The sequence below is a fragment of the Gobio gobio genome (genome assembly GCF_949357685.1).
Source record: "Gobio gobio genome assembly, chromosome: 3".
Classification (NCBI taxonomy): Eukaryota; Metazoa; Chordata; class Actinopteri; order Cypriniformes; family Gobionidae; genus Gobio; species Gobio gobio.
In genome coordinates, this window is record NC_137099.1 from 16,985,055 (window position 1) to 17,006,041 (window position 20,987).

General features: G+C 40.6%; 1 protein-coding gene across 4 annotated transcripts; it reads right to left on the bottom strand.

The window, feature by feature from the left end:
- Window positions 1-6,495: 6,495 nt before the first annotated feature.
- pcdh18a (protocadherin 18a) lies at window positions 6,496-13,718 on the bottom strand. Of its 4 annotated transcripts, none has more exons than XM_079811508.1 (4): window positions 10,798-13,408; window positions 10,456-10,511; window positions 9,433-9,602; window positions 6,496-7,766 (listed from the first exon to the last, which is right to left on the bottom strand). In XM_079811508.1, the coding sequence occupies exons 1-4, from the start codon at window positions 13,285-13,287 to the stop codon at window positions 7,111-7,113; spliced, it is 3,372 nt and encodes a 1,123-aa protein (XP_079667634.1). In that variant the 5' UTR covers window positions 13,288-13,408; the 3' UTR covers window positions 6,496-7,110. The 4 variants fall into 4 exon arrangements, with proteins under 4 accessions (XP_079667634.1, XP_079667632.1, XP_079667631.1 ...); XM_079811506.1 differs by having other exon boundaries at window positions 6,497-7,766; window positions 10,456-10,544; window positions 10,798-13,625; XM_079811505.1 differs by having other exon boundaries at window positions 6,503-7,769; window positions 10,456-10,544; window positions 10,798-13,718.
- Window positions 13,719-20,987: the final 7,269 nt, after the last annotated feature.

Below are 20,987 nucleotides of genomic sequence, written 5' to 3' on the forward strand. Positions count from 1 at the left end.
AGCTGTATTTTTTTTATTTCTCACTGGTGAGCTTTCAAAAGCATCCTAATTATTTCAAACTTTTGGCTGGTAATGCTGGTAGGTTTTTTTTGTAGTTTTTTTTTAGCCTTTTTTTTTTAGCCCCACAAACTTTGGAGAAGGATGTAAAAATATTTTGCATATGTATTGATTACAGAATTGAATCACATTACGTGAAGAAAATGTGATGCTTGCCCATCTAAACATGCTGCAATGCCGAAGTATTGTGGTTCTTTGCCATGGTTGCTAAAGTGTTCAGAGTTGTTGTTGCTTAGAAATCCCTATTAATTATACTTATAAATTATTAATAACATCAAATATGTTATGAATACTATAAGCTGCACAGTTCTGAAAATATTTATGCATCATATACACCAACATAATCAAATAAAATCAAACTCAATTCTAACTCAAGTCCAGATTTTGTGATGTATCACGTCATTTAGTGAAGAATCAAATCTGTATTGAATTGTTGTTAAAGCAAATATTTACATCCAATTGGATTGTGAACACTCAGTATAACGATATCTGACTGTAAACCCACACTGGAAGAAAAGCACAAATACTTACCGTTTCTGAAGTTTATGAAATTATAGAGCACGTAAAAATTCCATTACACACTCCATTATGCAAATAGTGCTTCAGTAAATATGATTCGGTAATGTGACGTTAATCTCTTTTATGCATGCCCATGAAGCAAATTACCAAACATTAATAGCACCAATTCGAGATTCACAACATGTGACCTCTCTCTCTTTTTCTGTCACTGTTTTTCCCCTCTGTCTCTGTCTTTCTCGCTGAATTGTGGAATTGTCTCAGGTAATGAATGCCGATTCCTGCAGAGAGGTCACGGTTTTTCACAGACCAATGTAATTTTATCTAGCAACAATTCTTCCTGCAGTTATGTGCATGAATAATGCATATGCTACCTGTGTAAATTAGTTGTTGGGCTACATTAATGTGTGCTAATGGCTGCTTGTGGCATTTACAGAGATGCTGCATTCTTAAGTCTGGTAGGATTGTGACACTTTGACATTAATTCAAAATAATACTGTTTCATTTGATATTTTGAATAATTTGGCATGGGCTTGCCATGAAATGATACTGGCTGTACTCAGACAACAGGCGATAATGGTGTAAAATTTTATAATATCAACAGTTCTATTTTAAAGCCACAATAAGTAATTTGTTGCTGCTAGAGGTCCCTTATTCAAAAAAAGTTGTAGCTTGATGACGCCTGTATTTCGCGGAGCTTTTATTATGCTGCAAATTACCTCTTCCGCTTCTTCCACTCATGCGTATGTGGGGTAACGCAGAGCTGTTTTATCATATTAGATACATTATTTGAGTGTGTTGAAAGTGATGTAATAATGCTACTCTGTGTGTTCGCTCGGCAGCTTCTATGAGACACTTGTTGCACACTGCAGTAAGCTAAATCGATATTAGGCATGGTAAAACATGGTAGTCGCGGTAAATCAAGATAATGAGATTTAAACAATAAGACTGACTGTCAATGAATGTATCCAAACAGTTGCTGACCTGTCTAATAAAAAACATATTAAAGCATCTTTGGTCTTTGGTCTTGGTCTTGATCTTTCCATGGTTTCAACAAAATAAAACCAGAAATCGAGGGTAACGCGGGTATGATGTCACGACGCACACTCACGGTCCGTGTCCTGGTTAAAATCACGTATTCCTCTGGATTTAAACATTCTTGGAAACATTTGGGATAGTGTAAGTACACTAGTCAACAAAATATATAACATTGTTTTAGTGGAAATCTTACATATTGTGCCTTTAATTGTATCAATTTTATAATTTATAAACAATTCCATTTTCTAATAGGCCTACACCTACCTATATTAATAGATAAATACACAAAAATACAGATTTTTTTTTTGAAAAATTACCTTTTATGTCTAACTTTGAATAACTATGACAAAAAGGTCAGAGGGTAACACAACATACATCCTAAAGGTTATTAACTTTTTTGAATAATGTTGCCGGTCAATGTTGCTTGGGCACTTTTGCCCGTTGACAGCAACATTGCCCAGCAACATTGCTCAAAAAGTTGCCCGTGTATCGTCACCTTAAAGGATTAGTTCACTTTTAAATAAACTTTTGCTGATAATTTACTCACCCCCATGTCATCCAAGATGTCAATGTCTTTCGTTCTGCAGTCGAAAAGAAATTAAGGTTTTGGATGAAAACAGTCCAGGGTTTTTCTCCATATAATGGACTTCAATGGGCCCCAAACGGTTCAAGGTCCAAATGACAGTTTCAGTACAGCTTCAAAGGGCTTTAAACAATACCAAACGATGAATAAGGGTCTTATCTAAACAATCACTTTCTGAGAGATACCAAGCAGTATTTATGCTATTATTTTACCTCTTTTCAGACGAACGTGATCATCTCTGAGCTCAGCCATTACTTCCGCTAAGTGAGGTCAAAATACGAGCATGATCATAGATATATCGATCGTAGATGCCTAATTCTATTGATCCGTACAAGCGCTAATGAGGTATCTACGTATACATCTATGACCACGCTCGTATTTTGACCTCTCTTAGCGGAAGTTATGGCGGGGCTCAGAGATGATCACGTTCGTCTGATAAGAGGCAAAATAATAGCATAAATACTGTTACTAAATACTAAATACTAAATACTAAATACTGATCATACTGTCTCACAGAAACTGATCGTTTCGCTAGATAAGACCCTTATTCATCGTCTGGTATCATTTGGTATCGTTTAAAGCCCTTTGAAGCTGTACTGAAACTGTCATTTGGACCTTGAACCGTTTGGGGCCCATTGAAGTCCATTATATGGAGAAAAACCCTGGACTGTTTTCATCCAAAACCTTAATTTATTTTCGACTGCAGAAAGAAAGACATGGACATCTTGGATGACATGGGGGTGAGTAAATGATCAGCAAAAGTTTATTTAAAAGTGAACTAATCCTTTAAGTGTGTATTAATAAAGTGAATCAAACACTGCTAAGTAATTCATATAGCCACATTTGGAAACCACATTTGAATCAAATCAAATTTCCTTGCATTATTGCTTTCAGGATCTTGCTCAATGCAAAAACACTATGCCCTAGACCATAGCTCCAACTTGCGGTATTACCAGTCGGCTTGAACGTGGATACCGCACTGGTGTGAAAATTACATTGTATGTGTTGAATCGATATTCATTTCAAATAATACTTTCTTGTAACGTAACAAAAAGACAATGCTTTTGATTAGAGCAACTGAGATGCAACACGCTTCACCGTTTCCTTGCATCTTCACCATTGTGGGAAAACCAAAGGGTGTTAATAGAACACAGATACCCACCACCCACAGACATAAAAACAAATACACACTCACACCCTATCAATTTGTATTCCCAACGCTTGAAGTGTTAATTAATAAGAACGTGACACGACTGCAGAACTTACTTGTTGATTTAATTAAGCAATGGTGTGAAAATGTTGGCTATGGTTTATGGCAGCTGTCTGGACATCATTCCAGAAACAAAAATATTCACAATGACTGAATCCACAATATTTTATCTTTTGTGTGACGAGACTGCAAAGAATCCAAAAAGGTAGGAAAAGTAGACCTGTTGCCTTTGACACAGTGACTCACAGTAATCCAACAGCTGGGCCTGGGGTGCTTCATGGTTCGGTGTTGGGCCCGCTAAGATTTTGTAATGTTTTTCAAAGAAGTCTCTTATGCTCACCAAGGCTGCATTTATTTGATCAAAAATACAGGGAAAACAGTAATATTGTGAAATATTATTACATTTGAAAATAACTGTTTTCTATTTTGATATATTTCAATATGTTAAAAATGTATTTCAAATAAAATTCTTTTAAAATGTATCATGTATCAATAAAATCATCAAAGAATCCAGAAAAAAAACGTAGCAGTTTCCAAAAACTGTTTAACATAGATAACATTAGCTGGGTTTCCATCCCAATGTGAAGTGAATCGTTTCAAAGTTTGACAAAAAACAAACAGAAAACAAATGCGAATTAGGTGTGTTTTTCGAGCGGTTGACGGTGGTATTGGTAACCTTGTAACCAACAGTAAATAAAACACCATCAGCGGAAACCTGATTAGTTACGTGGGTTTTATGTTCGCTACGTCAGAATTTATTCAGCAAATGTCTTTCCATCTCCCATTATTCGCATTAAAGGGTTAGTTCACCCAAAAATGAAAATGTTATGTTTATCTGCTTACCCCCAGGGCATCCAAGATATAGGTGACTTTGTTTCTTCAGTAGAACACAAATGAAGATGTTTAACTCCAACCGTTGCAGTCTGTCAGTCGTATAATGCATTTGAATGGTAACAAAATCTATGGGTAAAAAATAAAAAACCAGACAAATTCAAATTAAACATTGACGTCATTGACATTGACGTCTTAAGACACAAAACGATCGGTTTGTGCAAGAAACCAAACAGTATTTATATCATTATATAATTTATATCAGCCACAGGGTTTAATTTGAATTTGTCTGTGAATGTTTTTTTTTACTCTCATAGATTTTGTTACCATTTACATGCATTATACGACTGACAGACTGCAACGGTTGGAGTTAAAATTCTTAATTTGTGTTCTACTGAAGAAACAAAATCACATATATCTTGGATGCCCTGGGGGTAAACAGATAAACATCAAATTTAAATTTTTTGGTGAACTATCCCTTTAACTCTTTTTCGCACAAGTCAAAAACCATCTCAAGCGAGCGTCCAATTATTATTTTTTTAATTAAGGGATTCCCTTAAAAAAATGTTAACGCTCGCTTGAGATATTTTTTGACTTTTTTTTTTTGTGCGAAAAAGAGTTAAAGGGATAGTTCACCAAAAAATTCAAATTTCATGTTTATCTGCTTACCCCCAGGGAAATTAAGTATCCAGGAATAAATTACATTTTAAAATATGTTCACATAACACAATTATTATAAATTGTAATTATATTTCACAATATTACTGGTTTTACTGTATATTTGATTAATTAAATACAGCCTTTGTGAGCATAAGAGTCCTTTATATGCCTAAAGTCATCATGGCTTAAATGACGGTATTGTTCAATTCTGTCATTAGCTTTACCTAAGGGTTACTCAGCAGGAAAACTGGAACTTCACACCACAGGTGACCCTCAGCAGAGAGGAAGCGAATTAAACTGACCCTGAGGTGAATTAACACCCCCGCTGCATACAGGAACCCAACTTAGCCTAAATGAATAGGGTGGTGCTGCACTGGCTGCAGTATTCATTCCTGATGATTGGTTATTGTCGGTGCTGCCGACACTTTTATGCAAAGCAATTTACTAATTGCGAGGAGCATGTTGAGGTTAACTTGCCTGCACTTATAGTCATCACGTTTAAAGCATGGTTTATGGTCAAAGGTATAAGGAATAAGAACCCAAGTTCAAGGTCGTAAAGTCAATAAAGCAGTTTCCACCATATGAAATTTCTGCATTCAAAGTCCAGAATGCCAACCATTTACACCAAACAATTACACTAACATGCATAGAGGTGATTGTGTGAGAATAGAGCCTGCTCCCCACTTGCTGCAAAGAATAATAAAGTCAAATCAATGTTGAGCGAATGTGTGAGTGGATAATGGCCGCTCTATGCTTTGGTCAGGCCAGCGTAGATGATTCCAAACTGCATCACATCGACTGGCTGCACTCCAGATTACTAATCCTGAACAGCTGCCTGCTGTTAAATTATACACACCGACAGGTGTTAACCACACATACACACAAAACACAAGCACACACATTTATAAACATGCATACATAGATCATACATAAACCCACACATGCATATGCTAGCATATTATATATTGATCATGTATATGAAAGATCCAGTGGCCTGTGTCATATAATATGTGTAGGCTATATGAGCTAATCAGACACCACTGATAACAACATTTGGGGGGCATGGCGTGTTTTATGTAAGGTCATAATCTTTCTATGAGCTAATTACTCTGGGTTATAGGCCTAATTACTAGGAGTTATAGCTGGGTAACCAGGGCAAAATGAGGCTTGACACGTCAGGCATATAATCAAAATGTTATTTCTAGATCAAACGTGTATTTTTAAGTATTTCATCAGATTTCTATGGACAAACAGGATTTGTTTGCACTCCTCCTGTTGGATATGCCATGAAACATTTTTCTTTCTTTTTTTGTGTGACTGTTATACCTGCTCTGCTCAAAAGGGGGAGCTCTTAGTGAAAGCAGCAGTGACGGAGGTCCGTGAAAAGAGATGCATGTTTGTTATAAGAATCACTGGTTAGATTCTGTAGGGAGTTGATCGATTCTGTCTGGTTCATTTCCAACAATTTCCAAGGCTAACAGTAAAAGATGCTTTCATAATGAAAGCTTACGAATGCGGATCTGCCTAAGGGTAAACATAATTACATACAAGACCAATAGATTTACTACAGGATAAATAATGAATGAAAAACAGACAGCATAAAAGAGATATTTCCAAATTGTTTAATGCAACATTATTGTAAAATCGTAACAGAAAGGTCTGCTGACAAAGAGTAAAATCGTTATAAGGTCCCAAGAAACATTTCACAGTCACTCATGGATAAACCATGGAAAGAGAGTATTTTGGTGTTCACAATAATGGTAACAGAGAATCGGACCACCAACAATAGTTTGTATACACTGTGAAATCTGTATCGATTAAAACATTCTTACACACACACACACACACACACGCATACATTTTCAAATATACAAACAAATCTTGGTTTCATTTTAGGTACATGCAGTGAAATACTGTATAAAAATAGACATTTGAATTGCTTTCTGTACAAACACATATATACACATATATAAATACGGAGTAAAAAAAAACATAAAAGCTGTTTACAATCACATTGTGTTCACTTTTGTAAAAAAAGACCAAAAAGTCATACCAAGTAAACAATATTAACCGAAAAGCTTCCACATGCGACTCGATAAAGGCTACAGCGCTGAACTCTCTCCCTTTCTCCTCCTTTAAATGATTAGTTCACTCTACGAAAATAGAGCAAACGCAAAAGAATGAGATAGGGAAATGTTCTATAACAGATTGTTGCTTAGCTCTGGCGTACGTCCTGAAGCAATTTGTTAATTTCGGCAACCAGTTCGCTAGCGTCGACAACTTCGTGTCTCGTGTCGTTGCGTTTTCCTTGCCGCTGGCTGAGCACGCTCTCCAAGTCGTCCTCTTCGTAGTTCTCTGGAATCTCCTCCATCGCCGGCAGCCATTTTAAATGGGCCTGCGATGCCGCATGATTGGTTGAGCCATGTCCGCTAGTCACGGCACCGCCAGGATTCTGAAAGTGAGTATTGGCCGCCCACACGGCAACGCCCTGTGGGTAAGTGGGACCGGTAGATGACGCTTTACCCGGCAGGAAGCCCTTTCTGATCTCCATGCCAGTGGAGGAAGGGGGTGGGCCGGCACAATCTTCAAGCTCTCTGACTTCAGCATAAGAAGTCGGCAGGAGACGTTGGAAGACGTTGTTCATTTCCGACAGCAGCGAGCTGCCGCATTCCTCATCGTTGTCCTTTCCGAAGGTAGAAAAGCTCTTCTTAGCTGAGTCGACTGACTGCTGGTCCTCTTCAAGGACCTGAGGCTTGCTCTCTTCTCCTGGGATGTACATGTTCACACGGTAATCCGAGGACGCCTGAGATGGCATCCAGCACTGGTCAGAGTGACCCAACACACGGCACTCCTCCGTACACAATCTCATGACTGCTGAGAGAAAGACAGAGAGACATTTATCAGAGGTTTTTTAGAAATAAAATCAATCAAACTTGGATTTTAAACATTATCCCCTTGGTTTCACAGACAAGGCTTAAGCCTAGTCCAGACTAAAATGCTTGTTGGTTTCACTTTATTTTGATTGACTGTAAGTTTATTCTGTTGACTATAAGTAACATTGCGCCTACATGTCTACTAACTCGCATCAGAGTGTTACTAGAGTATTACTAGACTGGTAGGGTTAGGGTTAGTCGACGTGCTTGCAAAGTTCCTTATAGTCAGTATATTGTCTGTTGGGGGACCAACACAATAAAGAGTTAGCAGATATTAAGCAGACAGTCCTACTAAGACTCTAATGAGAGTTGACACGTAGTTGCAAAGTTACTTATAGTCAACAGAATGTTCTAAAGGTACCATCAAAATAAAGTGTTACCTGCATGTTTGAGCTGTAATGGAAAGCAACTTGCACTGACATTTTTGCTAACGTACATTTATAAAAGCTACTTAAATGTCATAATCCTGGCTTAATCTAAGTCTGTGAAACCAGGCCTAAAACTGTCATTTTTAAACTTTTAAAATGTGTATCTAATTTAATGACTAGACATTTTAGGAGGAACATCCTGGACAAAGTTGATACTGTCCTTAAAAGAAAATAAATCTCCTGGGCTATGAAAGAGCAATGAAATTTCCTCTGGGCATGTGAAAAATGGCAGAAAGGAAAGTGAGGAAAACAAAGGGATGAAAGAGAATGGGAAAACGAAGAGGGATGATAAGGTTAGGAAGTTAGAGAAAGGATTTTCGGAGGTGGGCGGGTGGGGTTGGGGAGGGAGCTTGAGAAGCAGAGGAAATTGAGAGTTTGTCATTCTTCCATTCCAGTTTCTCTTGTGGAGGCTGACATCCTTTGTTAAGCTGGATTATTATTCATTACTTTGGCAATGCCGCCTCACACAAATCAGATATGACTGAATTTGAATATTAGAGACAAAGCAGCAAGGGGGGGAAAAAACGGAGAGGACAAACTGGAATTGGGATGGAGAAAAACGCAACTGAGCGAAAATTGCTTTGGTGAGGAAAGGGTGAAACTCTAATCGATGCACACAGGTTGCTTCTTTCTCTCTATAAAAGAGGAAGAGCAAGGCTGAAATAGCGGCCCTCCGGGGAGAGAAAAGAGAGTGTGTGTGTGCAGAAGGGGGGTTTAACTGCATTGTGAAAGCAATTACGGTGAATTTTCCTCAGTTCAGATTTTGAAAGCATAGGGCTGTCACTCAGAGAAGAGAATGAATACAGGGAAATAACACTCCAGTCCACGCCTCCATACACGCACATGCACATACACTGTCTTAAGCTACCGTTAAAACACATCGACACTGCAGAAGGTAGTGGTTATAAAAATAACATGATTTCAACCAAAAACCACATAATTCATAGGCTTTTTCCTTAATTTTCTCCTGCATATTGAGTATGAAAGCACAGCGCAGGTCATTTAATTTATGCCTGCACCTGTTCACAACGTAATAAAAGTAAGTCACTGTAGACGGGGTGTTAAACTGCAACATAAATGCAATGTGCTCGATATAATCAAGCTGATGAATGTCATAATTCAGGGTGATAAAATGTAAGAAACCACATGAGAGACCAATCAGACTTAATTTCTCACCTGGGTGGAGACGGTGGTGTCCATCGCTGTGGAAGAGGTCTCCGAAGCCGTCGCCTAGCAACCGGTCGATGGGCGAATCGCGGCCCATCTCGCAGTCGCTGTCGCCCGCATCACTGTCGCCACGCCCACTATCTTTCAGACTGAACTTATCCATGTCCTGGAGGGCGTACCTGCACACACATTCACACAAACAGTTACAGGTTGATCATGATGCTCACAGTATAAACTATATATACTAAATGCAAAATTCTAATGAAATCAATCACTAAACTCAATCACCCCATTTAAAGGGGATTTGTAAGAGAAATCAAGCATATAAAACATTTAGAATGGAATTAAATGTTTAATTGTATGAGGTCAGGTAAAATACTCAACTCAAAGTTTCCCAAAAGCATCTCTATGCATTGCATACAGTCTATGAACATGCATATGCAAAGCAGGCAAGCACATGCCCCACCCATCATTTTAACTTGTACAGACTATAATCTATGTTTAACCATCATATAAACAGATCTATTCAGTGATGTCTCTTTAGCACCATGCATTTACCTCACACCCCAAAAAAATGTCCCTTAAATATTTTGATTCGCATCAGCAGAGGAGTGAAGAAAAAAAAAAAGTCAAACTATCTAAAGCTAGTGTTTTTAAATCATCAACGTGACATTGAAATGCATCATTGTATGGAACAATGGTTTCAACAATATGCATGGGATAAAATGACATGATCCAAGAACAAAACGCAGATGAGAGGAAAGAAAAAAGGCACAGAAAGCAAGCTATGACCTCATGTGAGGAGCAGTCCAATCAGGATCTGCGAACGTGGGTGACCACGGCAACAGGGAAGTTCTGTCCTATTCTACCACAAACATTTTAGAATACCTATCATCCAATCCGATCGAACCAGCAGCACACAACAGGTTGAGTATCACTACCCATCTACTCTACCATACTATTTAGAGCAAAGCATGTCCATATAAGGAGTTGGAGCTTGGAGCGTAGTATTTGTTTGTTTGTAAGTTTTACCTGTAGCTGCGAGAGTATTTGTTCCCTCTGAAGCTGGGCCGCGGCTGATACTGACCCTGATGGAGTATTGAGAGGAGCTGTGAGACTTGCTATAGCAAAAACAGATGACATAAATAAAAATAAATACTGATGGAACACGACACTCGTTCACACACGCACACGCACACGGATGGAGAAATGAAAAGTGTTAGTGCGAGAACCACACACAATGACGTGAATGTTATGCTTACATAGGTGAATGAAAAGATGAGTATAAACAGATGGACAGAGATTTCACAAGCTCTACATGAAGATTAGCATCAAATACACTGTTTCAATTTGCATTCAAAGGCTTGCTTTTACCTCCACAGGGGGCGTGGCATGTGTAAGTTCCAGGGCGAAGTTCTCAGGGATGTGATTGGAGGAAATAGTGACCAAGCTGTTTAGCGAATGGCGGCTGTGTTGGCTCTGCCGGCTGCCCATGTGGGCTCGTTCTGGTCCGGGTGAGGAGGTTGGCGAGCGATGGTGCGCCCGGATGGGGAGGGTCCCGTTGACGGTGGGCATCAGGGTGATGTCACCCTTATGGATCTGCCGTGAGGGTTTTTTAGGGTGCTGTTGGTAAGTAGACTCGGCCACCCTGCAGTTGTAAGAGCGAGTGTCCTTCTTTTCACGTGAGCAGCGAAGGGCAAAGGCCACCATGATGATAAGTAGAACAGCGCAAATCGCCCCAAGGGAGATGATGATGATCATGGACACATCTAGAGGGCCATCTCCAGTTCCTCCACCTGTTAGATGGGGGTTCATGTGGTTCTCAATGTTTTCATAAAGCGAAAGTCTCAGTAGGGCCCTGGCACTAAGGGGTTGGACACCATGGTCCTGCACTAGGATGGTCAGCTCCACGTGTTCCTGTGGAATGTCCTGCATGCTGACATTGGTCCGAATTTCGCATGTTTTAGCATCCATAGCAAAGTAACCTGCCTCGTTGCCTCCTACGACAAAACATGAAAGGTCACCGTTGGCGCCGGCATCGCGGTCTATTGCACGGACGACGGTTACAATGTCCCCGACCTCTGCGTATTTGGATACAGGAACATCAGCCGTGTGGTTCCACAGCTGAGGCATCATGATGACCGGTCTGTTGTCATTTTCATCCAAGACGGTCAACACAACAGTCACGTTACTACGCAGCGGAGGACTTCCAGAATCCCGGGCCTGGACTAAGAACGAGATCTGACTTACGTCTTCACAATCAAAAGTACGCAGAGCATAAATGTCTCCGTTAGAGGGGTCAATGGTGACGTAGGTGGAGATGGAGCTCCCATGGATCATACTTTCAAGTATAGAGTAGCTCACTTGTCCATTCTGGCCCAGGTCTGGATCTGAGGCCTTCACAGATGACAGATAAGCTCCTGGGGAGTTGTTTTCTGCCTTGGAAATCTCATACCTGCTCTTCTCAAACCTCGGCGCGTTGTCGTTTTCATCCTGGACCTGCACAGTGAAGTGTTTGATGGTAGATAAACTTGGAGAGCCTTTATCTTCAGCTATAACAGTTAAGCTGAACTCGGACCTCTTCTCTCGGTCCAGAGTGACATTTGTAACGATCATGAAGTTCTTCTCATATGTCTTCTGCAGCCTGAAATGACCCTGGCCGTGGAGACGGCACTCCACCTCGCCATTCAACCCAGAGTCGAGGTCATCTACCCTCACTAGAGCAACAAATGAATCTACAGGAGCTGTCTCTGATATATAAGCTATCTCCTCATTCCCAGTGGACATCAAATTGATACTAATGTCAGGTTTGTTGTCATTCACATCCACCACTTTGATTATGACTTTACAGTGTGCTGGCATTGAGTTGGGCCCCATGTCTTGAGCTTGGACATCTATGTCATACGAATTTGTGCTTTCAAAGTCAACTTTCCTCATCAGTGTCAAATGCCCGTTATCAGAATTAATTTTAAAGGTCTCTAAAATTTTAGGTGACACATGGCTGCTAAAAGAATATACGATTTTCCCGTTGGTCCCTTCATCTGGGTCAGTGGCATTCAGATCAATAAGCAAACTGCCTAAAGGGGAATTTTCAAGCAAATTAATAACATAAGATGGCTTCTCAAATACCGGATTGTTGTCGTTTGAGTCAGCTATGCTGATTTTCAGGAGCGTTGTTCCAAATTTGGGGGGAACGCCCCTGTCTGAGGCGGTGAGCTGGAGTTCATAGCTCGCTCGCACCTCTCTATCCAGCTCTTTAAGCACAACGAGCTCCGCGTACTTTGCGCCGTCGGTTCTAGTTAGAATATCAATCTTAAAAAAGTCAGATGGGGTCAGGGAGTATGTGTTCAGAGAGTTCTCCCCGACGTCTGGATCGGTGGCGCTGTCAAGGGGAATGCGCGTCCCCACGACGGCGGTTTCGGAGATCTCTATGGGAATGACGGGGCGCGCGAACTGTGGCGCATTGTCGTTAATGTCCAAAATCTCCACTTCGATATGAAACAGCTGTAGGTGCTCCGTGGGGAGGGTGAGGACGTCAAATTCGATAGTGCAGTTTAGATTCTTCTCGCACAGTTTTTCGCGGTCTATTTTGGTCCTGATGCTGATCTCTCCATCCTGATCGCGCACGGAGAGAAGAGACGCGCTGCCGCGCTGCATGGCTCTGAAGCGTAACGGAATCGAGCTCGGAAGTTTGGACAAAACATCAGCGACGTCATCTCGAAGTCTGGCGATTACTGTACCCACATTCTGCTCTTCGTAAACTTGGTATTTCAGAGTTTTAGCCGAGACGTGTCGTGCCAATGTTACGAGCACAGCAAGTTTGAGTAAAGTGACACATAACGCTGTGCCCTTGCTGGTATCCATGTTGGGTTCCGACAGCCACAGAAATAAACTCAGAATGATTGTCGCTTCCTTTGTTGTGCTGGCTCAATCCTTTACATGCGTTGTTGTGGTTTCAAAAACATGTCCAGATGCGAAAGAAAACGTCTTCTCAAAGGGTTCCGACGTCAAAATAAGTCTTGACAAATAAGCAGAGTGCAAGAGTATAAAACAAGCAATGGCATTACAACCAAAAGCGCATATCCCTCTGTCACTAAGGAGAAATCTGTTGCGCGTATCAAGAGACTGGAAGCGCAACCTCCGTCTGGAGAGCCTGTGTGCGCGCGTATCTGTCTCCCGCTGTCTGAAGACACTCTTTGACTGACTAACCCAAAATAGCAAAGCCTCCTTTAGAGCCACGGCTTCAGACAAAACGCTTCTCCTAAATCAAGGGCTGCCCCTTCTCTCTGCGACTGACCATTCAACACAGAGCCACTATAGATCCCAATTAAATGAAGGGGAGAAAGGAAGTGGATAACTCCGCCCTTTAGGGTCTCTCCCCCCCCTCTCTCTCTCTCTCTCTCTCTCTCTCTCTCTCTCTCTCTCTCCTCTCCTCCTGAACGCGCTTCAACAAAGGATGAGAGAGCAGAATTTAAGAATAACTCGAGCTGAACTTTCCCTAGATGACTGTCAATACAATGTATTCACTTATTTATCTCTATCTTAGATTAAGCATCGTAGAATGTTTGTTTGGTGAATTTGTGTAGCTACAGAAAAGATGCATTTATAATATGACCTCATTTATGAATCTAAATGTGTTGGGTGAGACCCACTTTGTTTAAACATCTGAAAATCAGTGTTTAAAGCACTTAATATAAATATAACAATATGTTCTGCTATACAATAAAGTAGTTTAGAAAGCTTGTTTATCCACAAACTGTATATATATATAAAAAAAACATTTAGGGTTGTTCCTGAGAGATCTTTAAAAAAAGAGAGGAACTTGCTAGCTGGAACCCATACTTTCCTCCCAGAACTCCAAAATACTAATGGTATACGAGATATCTTAAGTTTCCTAAACGTTCTTCAGAGGATGCTGCTAGTGTGTCAATCTTATAAGAACCACTAATAGGATTGTAACACCAAATGAAATCATCAACATGAATTACTATGCACAGAGGGTAGTGTGTTGCTCTGACATATAAAGGGCTGTTGTGCTCATGGGGTCCTGTTCCACTCCATGTACATTTCTGTTGCTTCTCCATCATTAAAGATGGAGACAAATATAATAATACAATATTTATAATAATGAACAATGAAGTTAATCCATATTTAATCCATAAAAAAATAGAAATACAACAACAACAATCAAAACCTGGAAGCAAATACTGTAAAACATGTATGATTAAAAATTCAAAAAGCACAACACTCAATGCCAGTCTAGTAGAATTATGCTGGGAAGTGTTTCAATCCATCCCATATGGTCAGCCACAAAAGTTGTAATTTAACATGTGGTTTGATAAAAACGCTTGTGTGTGATGAAATCATCAACAAGACACCCTGCTGAGACAGACATGAAATTCTATTTACTTACCGCATTTATTTTTTTTCACACATAAGACTAAATCATCTGATTTCATCTCTGTAGCTTATTTATAGGTTAAACTGGTGTTACAGTTTAAACAATTATTACAGAAATTGCTAGTAAATTTCACAAAAATTAGAAAGAAATTACAAGTAGCTAACACATTGCATTAAACGTGAAATTTTGAGCCAGAAAAACTGAAAAATGTTCTTGTAAAATGTAGGCCTACACCTGTCATCTTTGTTTTATTAAAAAAAATATATATATATATATATTTTTTTTACAGTAGTCTTATAACAGCAGCTATAACATTATACAACTTTTGAAGGACTATCTTTGCAATATGTTTTTACAAAACTGCTTAAGTGTCTTTCTTAAATCCATTTAGTGTCACCCGCTTTGGGGTTCAAGTATTCTCACGCGATACTGACTCGTCATCTGCCATATAGATTTGGGTTTAAGCTGTGTGTCGAATCACTTGTTCTGATGAATGAGTAGAAAAAACGTACTCACGCGCAAAAACAGCTCTGCGCACGTGAATAATACGGTTTTACACGTCTTTTGGAGTGATTCCAGCCAAATGTATTAACATAACATCCATGCAAGGGCTTAAGAAGAACGTGCACAGTCTGGTCCGGGTCGTCTGGACCGGGTCACCTGTATTTTGTGCTTGGGTCATGATTACTCTTTGAGAGAAAGCCTTCTCCGAGTCTAAACTATAGAGGGAAATTAGTTCAGTTTGAAAGTGTAAAAACGGGGACAATTCAATTGCTCTATCACGCTCACGGGCAAACGGATGAATAAAATACATTAAATGGCCTATTTCCTGACTCTCACTCAAATTCCCATGGTGATATTTTAACCCGTGGAAATGTAGCCAACCATATCAAACGCACAGAAGTTGGGCTTGGATTAATAAAAGGCCCTTTGGCGACAGATTTGACACAAATGCTGCTCCTCTTTTCCCAAGCCTGGAGTTCCATGTGCTTTAACAAACCAAGAGGGCCCATACTGAGAGACACTGGGGTATTCTAGCGACTGTTTGGGAAAGTGATTACCGGGGATATTTCCGCGTTACCAGAAGGCGCACGTTTGACCCCGCCACTTTCTTTTGTTTAGTCTATTCTTTTCATAAGACGCCGTGTTTGCGAATCGTCTGCATTTCGCCCATCCAATTTTAGCAGGGCGATTTTAACCAGGTTTGATACGGCCGAGCGCTCTCTTTGGCTCCGAAGCCTTAATGCAATTACCTCTGCTCTAATCACATTGCCTGAACAAAGACGTCAAAGTCTTTGCTGAATTTCGGGGGTTCTGGAATGCCCGCAGTGTTGCATGAAAAATCACACAGTCTAAAAGAAGTGCGATAAGTAAAAACAGATGCACAGGCTAATGCACTTAGACACGGTTTGGCTTAAAAAAGAAAAAGAAAAAAAATTCCCCATCTCACATAACCTATTTAAACTCGCGAACAATGCCATAGTAAAACAAACATTTAAGTGGAAAGCCAACTCGTGAGGCAGGTGCAACTGTGACACATAGGCTATGTATAAATATTTCGAATGACATTTGTATGCCTATTATTAGGCTCAAATGGCATAATGAACAAGTCAAAGAGCAAGAACATCTGCATTTTGGGGGCCAGTACAACTTTACTGCACCATACGCGACCACTGCGTCTCAATCTCCCTGACAGAGGCGCATCCCTCAATGTGCCATAAACCAAGCCACGGATTCAACTTTTGTCATTGATAGTCTGTCCTTTCCCATCCAAACAATGGCCACAGCAGGTGGAACGCAGCCCAAATGAGGATGGCTTTCCAAACTCGCGCGCGAACTTTGCTTTCAGTGTCGCTGGAATGCGCGTGAACGAGCGCGCGCTGCCGTTGTAAAGGCACGCGAGCATCTGTCGCCTCGTCTGTCTCATTATCCCTCATTCGATTAGCGCTTTCTCTTTCAAGGCGGGCTGCGTCTCGCTTTCTCAATAGACCCCCGGTCACAAAGGTCTCTGACAATGCGCATTGTTATTCATACCGGGCCAAAGAGCAAACTTAGTCCTCTCCCCTGGCTGGAACGGTACTTTTACAGCTTTATGAGTCGTTGAGCGGGATAACAAGACTCAGGAGCCCGTTTGCTCGCGTGATGCATGAAGTGGTCGTTCTTAAGAGCACCATATTGAGCTTCGTGTCGCGGCGAGGGCGACAAATTTATTGCTGTTCTTTAACAGTAGCCCACTATGGTAATCCAGCCCTGCTATAAAACCACAAGTTAGTGTATGTACAGGGCAGGCTAATTTGTGGAAATGATATGACAGCTGCACTCGAGGGCCACCCTCAGCTACACTGTGTTGCTAATGTTGCCAGTGAGAGTTTATGCTTACAGTGCAGAGAGAGCTTAATACCGTCCACTAATATTTGACTGAAATCGAAGTTTGCATATTGTATGAATGAAAAGCCTTGGGTAGGCCTACATAGTTCCCAAGTCAAAAATACTCAAGGAAAGTCCTGCTGAAAATCTATCATCAATTGGAATCAGAGCTAAAGTATATTCTAATGGGAATATCTGAAATTCCCACAGGATTTTTGCTCTATTGAATAGTCTACTGTGAAATCTTTATCAAAACCCACTTGTATTAGAGCAATCTTCCTCTGCTACGAAGTGATATCAGGCAATAAAGGAATCGTTTTAATTCTTTTTTTTATGTTCAACTTTATTAATATTTTATATATTATATACATTTATATAACAAAAAGCATAGCTTTGAGTGCTTCTTTTGTAGTTATTAAATTACATTTTATTTAATCAGTAATCATAATAGTCCTACTGAGAACCATGTGTTCAAAATATATTTTTTCTTGTTTAATACTGTGCAGTGCACTACCTGAAAAAAAGTACATCTTGTCACTGGGACAGATCCCTTAAAAGCATGCCTTGAGGAACCATGCCTTTAGGGGTAGATAAGGGACAAAGGTGTATCTTTTGAGGGTACTGCCCCAGTGACAAGCAGTTGTTGTTGAAATCTGTTGGTATCCTATTGGTTGCCTATTAGTATCATTTTTATTATTATTATTGAGTCAAGTAGGTATTTCTCTTCTCTGTTCTTTCAGAAATATAGGTTACTCTTAATTCTGTTTCTTTTTTCTTTAAGAGTCAATGTCATGCGCCTCCCTAAAGCTATCCACACACAAACACAAACACACACGCGCGCTGGCAATGAGTAATACCAACCTCTCAGCCCCAGTTCAAGCACCGTCACCCAGGACAAATCACACTGACACTGATGTCTGCTGAGGTGGCTCCTTCTGACGAGTGAGAGAATGAGACGGAGAGAGGGAAAGAGAAATGAAAGACATAAAGATTATAGCTTATTCGCTAATATTATATATACACTGATCAGGCATAACATTATTGTTGGTGAAGAGGTGAAGTGAAGTGAATGACACTGATTATCTCTTCATCACGGCACCTGTTAGTGGGTGGGATATATTAAGCAGCAAGGGAACATTTTGTCCTCAAAGTCGATGTGTTAGAAGCAAGAAAAATAGGCAAGCGTAAGGATTTGAGTACGCTTGACAAGGATCAAATTGACTAGATGACTGGGTCGAGCATCTCCAAAACTGCAGCTCTTGTTGGGTGTTCCTAGTCTGCAGTGGTCAGTATCTATCAAAAGTGGTCCAAGAAAGGAACAGTGGTGAACCGGCAACAGGGTCATACGGCCAATGCTCATGGGCGGCCAAGGCTCATTGATGCACGTGGGGAGCGAAGGCTGGCCCGTGCGGTCCGATCAAGCAGAAAAGCTACTGTTTCCCAAAACCGTATTGTCACAAATCTGTCGTTCAACCATGTTGGTTAATGATGTGATGCAGGTGGTGGAGTAATAACTGCTTTTAATGAATTAATCAAATTCATTCTAGATTGTTGCTATAAATTATGGACATGGCATCTGAGGACTAATTCTTTCTCAGTTATTTTGCTTTATTTCCAGATTGAATCATAGGCTCGTTCTTACGTAGGCCTACCAGAGCACGTTCGCACATGCGCACTCTTCAAAAAAGGTGCTTTAAATCTCTTGACAAACTAAAAGACATAAATTGCATTTGTATGTATTCGAAATAAAATATAGATTGCACTAAGGGTGCTTTCACACCTGCCTCATTTAGTTCGGTTGAATCGTAGTAGCGTTCGTTTTCCCCTTTAGTGCGGTTCGTTTGGTCAGGTGTGAAAGCAGCAATCGCACTCGGGTGCGCACCAAAAGCGGACCAAACAAGTGTACCAAGACCTCCTTGAAGAGGTGGTCTCGGTACACTTCCAAACGAACTCTGGAGCGGTTCGTTTGTGGTGAGAACGTGATCCGACCTCGAACAGACCCAACTGCAAAACGTACTGATCATTTTTGGACTAAACCAGCTGCCGTAGTCAGCTGCGCTGTGCATTATGTGATGAGGAAGTGTTCGTTGACAGTTTGCACTTTAGCATGGCAGCTCGCGGACAAACTTGGAGTAGTGTGGAGGTGCGGAGCCTCTGATGGTCTGATGACCATATTAGGTCCCAACTTTCGAAAACTCACAAGAACAGTGCGATCTTCGCTTGAAGTGACGAGCGATGCGCGCTCGCCGTTTGCAGAGCATTAGAACGTTGTTTTCAAGCCGCATCCGCGCTTCATTATAGAAATGTATTGTTTGCATATTGTGGTGTATACAAACAATGTAATAGATTATGGCCAGGGACAAAACCAGCCCGCGCAGTCGCAGTTTAGGAAATACACCATGGCCAATGAGTGATGTGGATGTTGTCATGTGACTGCATTTTGGTTAGTTTCAGCTGGTTCAGACCAAAGCAATCAGTGTGGTGTGAAAAGAAACCAAAAAAGCTGCAAAATGCTACAATGTATAATTGTTTGCCCTTGGTCTGGACCAAATGAACCGAACTAGAGATGTGAAAGCACCCTAAATGTCAGCTTGCTTATTTTGCTCAAGCTAAGGATTTATTAAGTCCACATGTCATGCTAACAAGAAACTATGCTGTTTGTGAATGTTCATTGGAACTATGGTTTCGGGAAACACAGACTCGTTGAACTATGTTGATAACGACAGAACTGCGACCATAGTTGGCTAACGATGCTTTTGGGAAATGGCAAGGGTGGAAGGTGGAAAAGGGCGCTCCCAACGACTCCCCACATCGACAATTCCTGCTGGACCTGAGACTCGAACATGCAACCTTTGGGTTACAAGTTCGACAAGTCTCTAAGCATTAGGCCACAACTGCCCCCCAAGTACCCCTTTTCCACCAAGGCAGTGCTGGTGCTGGTTCGGAGCCAGAGCCTAGTTTCAAATCGGTTCTTTGTCTTTCCACACCCAAAGCACCAGCTCTGAACCAGGAAAAGTGGTTCTTAAGTAGCACCAAAACATTGCTGGTCTAGAAGTAAGAACCTTTACGTCAGGGGCTGTGGGCGGGGTTACCGTGACCAACAAGACGAACACAAACAAACTTGTGACCGCCATTTTTGAAATAGCAGCTAATCGAGCTAATAGCCGCTCGATTGTAATCTATCTATTACAATCTAATCGATTGTAACTCAGAACACATCTTGCTTTCTTAAGAATGACTTCAGTGCCGTTCTTTGTTCTTTTCTCAAAGAAAAGCTTAACTCCAAGTCTTCCAAAGTCGCGGCCAAAGGCGATTCGAATGTGATGTGATTGGCCTGAACAGAGTTTGGTTTTTCCAGCTTGCAAGCCAACTGAGAGTTGCTAGACTACCCTGGCTGCAAATTAGATTCTAATTCTAATCTAGAGTCTAGATTTCTAGGCTAGGGACCAATTACAATAATATATATATATATCTTCAACATGTATTTAGTGTACTGCAGAATAATAATAATACAAGTTTGGAACATCGTAAGGGTGAATAAATATTGACAGAATTAAAATTTTGGGATGACCTTATCCTTAAATAACAAATATTTAAAAAAATAAAAAATAAATAAAAAACATGTGTGATTAATGATGAGCATGATGCCTCAGTTCCCTGACTGAACTCTGTGAATTCTTAATGACTGACAGCTCATTTTGGAGCAGTGATCACCATGGAAACAAATCAGACAACCATAAATGGGATACACATTGATGGAGTTGTTGCAGTAATGTTTTAATGAAGGTATCAGAAT

Bases quoted from the DNA above. Each gene is read 5' to 3' on its own strand.
- pcdh18a (XM_079811505.1), bottom strand. From the start codon at position 13,287: ATGGATACCAGCAAGGGCACAGCGTTATGTGTCACTTTACTCAAACTT. The intron at 10,545-10,797 runs GTAAAAGCAAGC...TTTTTGCTATAG, and splicing joins ATGCCACGCCCCCTGTGGAG to CAAGTCTCACAGCTCCTCTC. The intron at 9,603-10,455 runs GTAAAACTTACA...ATGTGTGTGCAG, and splicing joins AAATACTCTCGCAGCTACAG to GTACGCCCTCCAGGACATGG.